The following is a 9,433-nucleotide window of genomic DNA, read 5'->3' as shown; positions in this document are numbered from 1 at the left end:
TAAATTAATTGGTACATTTTAGGTATACAATACATTTACATTTATCATTGGGTGTTTGTACCTGAACATGATGTATCTTGGTTCTTAATTTTTCCCCATTACCTATGTGCCCTTCACCCCCAAGAGCTTTCCCTATTTACATAGACTTTGTTTCCATTTTTTTTTCTTTCTCATAATTTTTCCTTTCCCTTCTTCCCTTTCCGCTTCCCCTGGCATATTCACTTTTAAAACAAAGGCAACTGTACTGAATGTGGGGAATTTAGAATCCTTCTCTCTCATGAAAATAACTAATTCCTAAATGTATGTATCATGTTTGCTCCTAAGATTATTGATGTTAATGTCAGTAATATTTTCTTTATAAAATTAAGAAAAAAGGTTTTTACTGTTCTCCAGTTATTGAAGAGTTTCAGAAAGTCAGTATGATATTTGAGGTATTTTTAAAAGTACAACCAAGGCTCTAGATTTAAATTAGGGCTCTGCCACTTACTAGGTGTGGTTGTTTGGGACAATTAACCTTTACAGTTGTGATTCATCATCTGTAAAATGGGAATTTTTAAAAAAGGATGTATACAATAGGTCTGGGGTAAAGATTTTTTTTTCTTTTTTTTGTGGCAAAGATTTAATGAGATCGTTTATGTACAGTTCTTAGCATGGCGCCTGGTGCCTAATAAATCGGCGCACGGCATCATGGTGCTACCTATTATTACTGTTGCGTTATCTTCCCGATTTCAAAACTTCTCTAAAAAAGTAGAGCTTTCCAAATCTCCGCTGCGTAGACGGTCTGAACGTTGCAGTCTAGCCTTTTTCTTTCAATTTTCATTTCTAAAGATACAACAGTAAATCATTCTGAAAATACTATCTCCCTTAGCAATTCTTGACCCCGAGAGTCAATAATCTCTTTAATATTCTTCATTCACTAAAGTAATTGTGTAGAAAAAAAAGAAAGACAGGGTAAAGCAATGCACTAACTGTGGATCCTAATTAAACTTTCTTTTCTCCCAAAGGCGAGGCTGGGTGAGGTCTGGTCGGAACCGGCGCACTCCCCTCCCGCGCTGCTTCCGAGCAGAGCAGAAAGGCAAAGCCCGGTCCGCTCCAGCGCCCCGGTGTCGCCCGTCCCTGGGCGGAGCCAGGTGAGCCCTGCCAAGGACCCGCGCTGCGCTTAAGGAGCGGCGGCTGCAGGTTGCTGAGCTTCGCCCCAGGCGTCCCCGCACCTCGTGGCCTCTCGCGGGTGCGCACCCCGAGCCCCACGCGGGCGACGCGTTGGCCGGACCCATCCCCCTTGCGGGCGGGCGTCCTCGGCGCTCCTACCGCGCTCCCGGGTCTCCCGCTGGCCCCTGCCCGCATCTGGCCTCCCGGGCTCCGGAAGGGAAGGAGGCGTGTCCGGAGCGGGCGGGCGGGCGGGCGCTGCTATAAAAGCTCAGGCGGCGCGGCGGCCCGGGCTTCACTCGCCACCTCGCGCCGGGACCAGGAGCGCCGCCGCCGCAGGCACGGGCCGGGGAGAGGCGCTGCGCTCTGGCTGCCCAATGCTCGGACTATCTGCCGCCGCTGCCCGTGCAGTATGCTGGAGCTCCAGAACAGCTAAACGGAGTCGCCACACCGCTGCCTGGGCTGGATCGCAGCGCTGCCTTTCCTTATGAAGAAGACACAAGTGAGTAGGGCACGCCCGGGAGCTCCGAGGCTTTCAAAGAAAACCGCGCCCGAAGCCCGGGGGAGGCCGGCGCGCCCCGGGACCGGCAGCCGGGCCATGCAGGGGTGCGCCCTCCGGGTGAGCCAAGAGAGCGCGGGGAGGCGGGCGTGGGTGACCGCAGCGCGCAGCCGGCCGAGCGCGGAGGGGCGGAGTGGGAGTCGGGAGAGCGAGCGGGTGTCAACTTTGCAGCCTCCGCCTTTGAGTTTGCCTGTCAGTCGGAAACCGCATTTCCCATCCGAGGGCAGGGTGGGCTTTTTGGCCTGGCATTTGGCGCTGCCCCGGGCAGGCTCGTCTTTGCACGAGCGACGTTTTCCCGTGGATTCCGGGAGATTATGAAACCGCTCCCTACGGGCCACCTCGCTCGCTCTGTGTACTTGAGGGGCGCAGGGCGCGGGGCGCGGGTGCAGCCGCGGGGGCGAAGCCAACTCCGAGCTGCTCCTCGGCAGCGGCAGCGCTCTCCGGGCGGGGAACTTGCCTGGCCTGCCCGGGAAAACTTGGCACGCTGTGGCTCCGAGCTCTGGGTGGGCCCTCCTGAGAGCTGCAGATGGAGTAACGCCTTCTCGCCTTCTCGGTGCGTGCACCTTCTTCCATTACAAAAAAGTTATTTTTATTTTTTCAAAATTTTAATGGGCACCTCGAATGATAGTTGTTGAGATAATACCCAGTGTTGCTGAATTGTGCTTTATAGATAAAGGACCAGCTAAAGCGCTGCCTAGGGGTACAGTGAGACACTCCCACCCCACCCTCGAAACAAATATCGGGCTCCTCCTTTGGAAACGGCCGCCAAGGTGCTCCCATCCACATGATTCTTTTCACCTCTGGCGGGCGGTTCTCACCTCTTCCCACTCCTTCCTTTCGGAATTGTTCTGCTGTCTGCCTGGGGTGGAGAAGGCTGCCCTTTCACCCCACAAGAGGTTCTGTCAGAGATTGCAATTCCCGAAATGTGGAAGGGGTAGAAGTGTTGGGTGTGTGTGTGTGTGTGTGTGTGTGCGCGCGTGTGTGAAGGTTTAGAATGAAAGAATCCGTGTGCTGATAGTCCTTTATTAAGTGACCCACTTAGCATATTTTAAATGAGTGTCTAGGCTTGGACACTAAGAAAGAAGAGTAAAGCCCTTTCCACCGCTGTGGAAAAGGGCAGAGATAAGGGACTTTGCCTATTGCAGTCTCCAGAACAGAAGCAAGGACAGGAGAGTGCCTGTCTCCTGTCTTGCAAGCAGGTCAGTTTTTAGGCAAGGATGCCACACCTGGGATTACTACATTGTGCTAGAGAAATGCAAATATTAAGATTCTTGCAACAAAGAAAAGTTTTATGTATCGCTTGAAGTGCACTTGCTTTCTTATCTGGGGAACAGTAGACAAGGGTGGGGAACCTGTTCCTTTTTAGAGCAGCATCTGCTTGCATGAATGGTGGCGGTGGTGAGATGTGGGTGGAGAAGCCGCTGCCTTTTAGATCAGGAAAAGAGCCCAAAGCTGCCTATTTAAACAAGAAAACAGGAGACAGATCGGGTTAATGTCCAACACTCCAAAGCCGGGGATGTGCTATCAAGTCACTTTGAGAGTCAGGAGGATTGATGATCCTTGCTCCCTTGCTTTGCAAAACAAATGCAAGCTCTGTAATCTCCTTTCTCGCTTTGATTAAATGGCTGTGTAAATAGGATTACATGGAATAATAATTCCGTTGAAAACTAGAAAGAGGTCAGTCCAGCCTGAAACACTGTAGCTGTGGCATTAGTGACTCAGTGCTGCCGACCAGAGACATTTGAGACAGCTAAGTATTTTAGAAATGTGACCTGTTCAGACCAAGTTAAAGTGCAGCCCCTTTGGGGGGACTTGCTCATGTTAAAGGGCTCGGGAGGGCATGCTCTCTTTGAATGAAGGCATTCATTGCCTAGGATCTAATGACCTTCAAGGTTTTCTTTAAGGATGCTTCTAGTAATTTCACATTCCTGTCACTGAAGAAAAGGGAGACCTTGGAGATAGCACAAAATCAATAAAGTAATCCATGGTAATGAAGGATTATTCTCAAATCTTCTCATTTAAAATTTGGAAAAAATTTTCTATGCAACTCTGCATAGAGAGAGAATAGCATAAGGAAATCGGACACTAAGAAGGAAGATTTTGATCTAATGTTATCTTTGCCAGAGAGGAAGATCTATTAATATTTAATGGCTTACATAGTTGCTTATAAACATAGTATCAAAACTAGAATTCCATGATAGGCCCACTGGTTCTGTCCTCTGTCATTACTCAGTTCATGCAAACAAAATTGAATGATACTATTTTTAAAAAAACTTTAATTTGAATTGTGCAGCAGCTCTCCAACCATCATGGGGACAGTGGGCATGTTAGCCTTTTAGTCAAGCTAAGTAAGTGAAAATCCCATCAACAACCACTTGGGGTTGATGAATGATTCTTTCATTTACTTAGCACGTGTGATAGACTTCAGTATTTGGAAAACAATTACACAGGCAATAGTCATAAGGAGCCATTGTGACAATAAACTCAATCACAAGTTTGCAGGAATAAATGTGATTTGGGTTTTTCAAATTTCTCTTTGTATTTTATCCATATTGTGAGATTTTACAGTTTTGAAAGGAAATAGTGACTCTGGCTCAGAAAGACCATCTCCTTGAAAGTAATGCCATTTTTTAAAATAATACTCTGGGGTACATTAAGTATGGGATGCCATATTTTGCACCACCAATGAAAATGTGCTCAAAAGTACTGTCACCTTAATAGGCTCAGTGCCACATTTATCCATATTATGTTTACATTTTAGTTTCCATACAGTTTTAGGCATTGTCAAGACTGCTGTCATTTTTAGAAATACAAAATAGGAAAGCTTTGTCTCACAAACAATGTAGAAAAGGCCATGTCAGGCACACTGAGGCACTCGGGAATAAGCAAATCAAATGTTAGCTTTCACTATGTCAGAGAAAATATCCCTTTTTTGTCTAAATGTGGGTGATGATACAAGTTTATAGGGAAAAATTAACATATTTATGAAAAGAGCATCTTAAAATTTTGTCCTTATGATCACTCAATTTGGAATGTGTGCTTTGAGTAGTTCTAATTTATGTAGCTTTTAATTGATACATTCTGCCAAGACTTTAAAACTCAAGTGTTAAGTCGATTACATTTAACATAAAACAGGAAAAATAACCATATGGAAATTTGAAAGTCTGTGCCAAACCAATTAAAATTGCTAAATTTTATTTATGTCTAAAGATATAAGATTTGAAGATAGCAAATTGTGAGTCATCGTTGTTCTTTAATGATAGATGATTGAACTCTTACCACCCCCTTATATAACATTAAAAAACAAAGTGGGCCCAAATAGTGTGGCTCCCAGTTTTAGAGGTTTGCTGCATGGGTGGGAATCCCATTGCAAATGTCCTCTTTCCACACCTGGGAAGTACCTAAAATATAGCTGAGGGAAGGATTTTAGGCTCTAGACACTGAAGACTTGGATTCCAATTCCTGTTTTACCACTTGGGAGATAAATGACCTCAGGCGAATGGTTCAACTTCTTGGATTTCTGCTTTGTAATCTGTATGTTGATTATAAAATGGTTAAAATGATTATTCACAGATGGCGGCTGTAAAGACTGAAGCAGGGCTTTATATATGTCTAGCCCAGAAGAGTGACTTTAGGTAGTTATAGTCTGAGTTTGTTGTTCCTTGAGAAGAGAATTGCCTGACCACTAACTTTTGCAAGCCAGAGAAAAACTTGCTATGGCAAGTAAATGATGTTGAATGAGCAAAGTGCACAAGTTTTCTTAAATTTGGATCCATCAATTTAGTGCCTCCTGTTATAGGGTGGTGTCTGATTATCCTCGGTAATTAACACATCAACCCGGGTGTGGGAAAACAAAGGTGAAATGTGATCATGAGAGACTAAAGTTGTTTAAGATTTCTCTTCCAATGTAAAAAAAGAACAAAAAAAGTAGAATACAAAATAGAAAGAGCAAATGGAAATCCTGCCTTTATCCTTAATTCAGTTCCTAATTTTACACCCTTGCTTTCTAAGCTCTCCTCGTATGATGCTGAGGGTGCCTTATTTTAGACTAAGAGACTCAGTCAACTTCCTATCCCAGCCCTGCGTGCAGCATGCGTTCATTTCTGCAGGGTGTTTTGCTGTCTTCACCAGGCAACATGCAGTGACATTTTTTTTTTTCATTATATACATTTGGGACCTTTATTTTTACTTTTCTCCGTTACCCTAATGTCCCCTTTTGTAGATGAGGGTAAGGCATTAGGATATAAATCTCTGAGAAGTGATCTTTTATCTTTCTTTCCTAGTACATGAATCATGAGCAGCTGCAGGAACTCTGCTTTTAGTCTCAGTCACCTGTGTAGTCAGAACAATTTATAAAACAAATTGAGAGAACACCAAGATGCTTTTATAATATACGCTGCTTTCAGGGTTGCTTTGTATAGACTTTGTTTCATGGAAACCATTGTGTGTAGCCTTACTGATTTATAGATGGAGCAAGATGGTTTTGCCTTTTCACTTAACTATGGGCATGCTAAAAACTATTTGCAGGGGCTGGGAGTTTGAGAGAATTATCATTATCCTATCCTTATCTATTTCTGTCTGTCCAGAAAAAGAGTTGGGGGTGATTTTCTTACAATTAAACCTCCTGGTTCTTTTTTTAAAATCACAATGTGTGTCATCTAAAGGAAAGGTGTTCTTTCTGTGGCTCTCTTTGTCCTTTACTGTTTTGCTAGGCTTCCACAATGGCTTGGACATTAGGAGACGAGCTCTTTTATTAACCTGGATACTGAGTTGTATGACTTTGGGAAATGATTTAATCCTTTCAGAATCTGTTTATTCAACTGAAGAATGAGAAAGTAGGACTAGGTGATTTCTAGGTGCCTTCCAATTCTAAAGTTTTCTATTTCTACAACACTAGTAAAATAGAGATTCAAACCAGATGGCATTTAAGCTTTCTCTAGTTCCGAGGTTTATGTTGCTGTTGCTTCAGTTTTATGATTATGAACCAGCCCATGGGGAGAAATTGAGGAGATTTGAATTTAGACTGTTCTGCTTTTAGCCACCTCACCTACTCCTTGATATTTCTCTGTAACAAGAATGGTATTTACACTTTCCTATTTTAGCAAAGACAACCATTGAAGAGGACTTTTTCTTTCTGTCGTCTGTTCTTTAAATTCTGTGAGTAAGGAAGAACCCTAAAGCAAAGTCATGCAGCTGGTGGACTTGAGTTTTCCAAAGGGCAGGGCTTCTCTATATTTGCCTTTTTCTGCCCCTACAGTTTCCAGTATCTGTGTGCACAGGGTTAGAATGGTCAGAGCAAGCCAAGGAGGGATCTAATAATGCAGTAGAACGCATTACTGGGGAACATCAGAGGAAAGGGGGGCTCTGCATGTGGCTGTGCCTCCAGCTGTGTGACCTTGGACAAGTCACGGAGGCTTTTAGCATTTTTGAGTCCTGTCCAAGAGATAATCTTGAGAAGGTAGTGAAGATAAGAGGCTGCAGCTGAGGACCCAGAGGTGAAGAGAGGAGGGAGCCTCTAGGAAAGATAGTTTCTGTGACTGATAATTTGCCAAGTCTCTGCTTGCCTTGGCTTTTGCTAGGGTCCAGTAGCATCCCTGGAACAACTCTGGCTACTACTGTAGCTGATGGAAAAAAGCCCAGTAGCCAGCAGCAGTTTCTCCTCACCAGTCAGGACTATGGCAGTCCTTTTCTCCTTGTTGACTTCAGAATATTCGAAGACAAGCTGGACCTTCTTCCAGCCAAGAGACCACGTATTCCTCCAAAAACAGGGCCAGAGCGATGATGATAATGCTCTGTTGAGCAGCCCCGGAGCACAGTGAGCTGTCCATGAAAACAAAGTTCCGAACTGAGGCAGTACTTGATAATTAAGAAATAACAGTAGCTGACATTTGGTTATCTGGATGCAGGAATTCGCACTTAACTGTGCACTCATAGCTGTTAGTGGTGCTCTTAGGGGTCCCTGGAAGGCTCCAGATTAGAGAATGGTCAATTAGGTTGCCTTTTCATGTTTTTGGCATATAGGCAGCAACTCAACATCCCCTCCCCCCAACTGGTCTTACAAAGAGTGCCTTTCCTCTCCAGGGTGACCGTGCAAAAGGCTGTGAAAGCCGACAGCAAACCCATCCATTGACAGTGTCCCCTTGAAAAGCAAGCCTGGGTCACCTTCAAGGAAAGGGCATCTCCGCTGTATAATTAGGTCCCTGTCCAAACCTGGGAGAGCATAGCGTAGAGAGGGTGTTCTGTTTGTCTTGTGTACATATTACTGGATTGCCTTCCTAGGAGCAGAGGTTCATCTTTTGCTCGTTTGGTTTTTATTTTTAAATTTCTTTTGGTACCTGGGATACAACTCAGGACCTTGCGCTTGCGAAACAGGCAGCAGCACCACTGAGCTAAATCCCTGGCCCTCGAAGTTCATCTTTTGAACAAAAGCCCTTGGAGTGCTTCGAACTTTTGCCTCATTCTCACCTTGGCATAAAATCCCTGAAAGCAAAGGACCTTTCCATTCAGTGTCTTTTCTAAACTCTAGGGCTGGATTACATCTCCTGACTGGCTTATTTTACTGAAATGTGTGTGTGTGTGAGTTGTCATAAACCAGGTTAACCATGGCTGTCTGTTGTGAAGAAATCTTTGGGACTTAACTCTGCCAGACTCTCCACTATGTGCCAGGGCTGCCTTTCACCAGCGCCCTCTAGAATAACTGCCTTGTAAAAACACTCTAATTCCTTGCTCTCCAAAGAGAGCTACAGAGAAAATGTGCCTTGTTATAAAGGCTATGCCACTCTCCTGGGAGATATTGTCCGTATGTTTGTACTGCTGGTTACAATTTATATTCACAGCAGAAGTTAGATGGAGAGGTGGGGGAAGGGAGGGTAAAGATGTTTTCGTGTAAAATAGTTTACAGTGTGATCCAGTGAACCCAAGGATTGCAAAACAAACCTCAGCAGTCATATGTAAAACCATTATTTATGCTTCTGTGTAAACCCACAATTTAACACTTTTGAAATAGAGAACACATTAGGGATTTCCATTTTTGATGACCAGTTAAAAGCTATATGATTGCTTTGGCTTGGAGAATATATATATATATATATATACACATACATATATATATGTATATATATAAATTATATGTATATAAATTGTTAGTTCTTGTTCAGGAAAATGTTTTTAAAACCTTAGAATATAGTTGTTTATAATGTACCAAAGCCATACTACTTTATGCCTTGAGAATGTTTGGAAGAGTGTGGAACTCTTTATTCCATTTGAATCTTGGGTCTTTTTTCTTTTTAAATTATGTATGGGCATTTATTAAGCTGAATTGTTTTATTTCAGATAAATCTACACTCTACTGTTCAATAATTTTAATTTAAAACTAGAAATAGCTTCTAATAATAATAGCAAGGTTTTAACCTAATGTTTATAATGACCTTTCTAATCTCATTGCCTTTATATATGTCTTTACTTTTAATATATACAATTATATAGACTTTAAATGCAATGCTAATATGACCACTCATTGATTGTACTTCTGTACAAATGACACATATAAATGACTCAGGTTGAAGGAATGAAATTTATTATGATTACTTCTCAAGTGTTTGATGTTTAAATATGTAGCTATTTTAAATAGTTTCCACCATTGTTTATAAAATTAAATCATCCTGAAAATCGATCAAGCCATAATGTTGCTTAGAAGAAAACAATTCCAAAATTAATTAATTCATTGGA

General features: G+C 43.0%; 1 protein-coding gene across 6 annotated transcripts in view; it reads left to right on the top strand.

The window, feature by feature from the left end:
• The first annotated feature begins 1,069 nt into the window (after positions 1 to 1,069).
• Positions 1,070 to 9,433, top strand: part of Kitlg (KIT ligand) — an 80,180-nt gene continuing 71,816 nt past the window's right edge. For 4 of the 6 annotated variants that reach the window (XR_002390140.2, XM_087192578.1, XM_087192577.1 and 1 more), the window contains exon 1: positions 1,437 to 1,648. Coding sequence is in view for 5 of the 6 variants with exons in the window: in XM_087192578.1 (XP_087048704.1) it covers positions 1,634 to 1,648 (15 nt within the window). In the remaining variant the exon portion in view is untranslated. Of the gene's footprint in view, positions 1,649 to 9,433 lie in introns of all 6 variants that reach the window. The other 2 variants (XM_013066578.3, XM_087192579.1) reach the window with 2 other exon arrangements.

This window comes from Heterocephalus glaber, unplaced genomic scaffold (assembly GCF_053883595.1).
Source record: "Heterocephalus glaber isolate CG9 unplaced genomic scaffold, H.glaber_assembly_v1.0 deba00001572, whole genome shotgun sequence".
Lineage (NCBI taxonomy): Eukaryota > Metazoa > Chordata > Mammalia > Rodentia > Bathyergidae > Heterocephalus > Heterocephalus glaber.
Note: the sequence above shows the minus strand (reverse complement) of the source record. Positions and strands in the feature narration are given on the sequence as shown.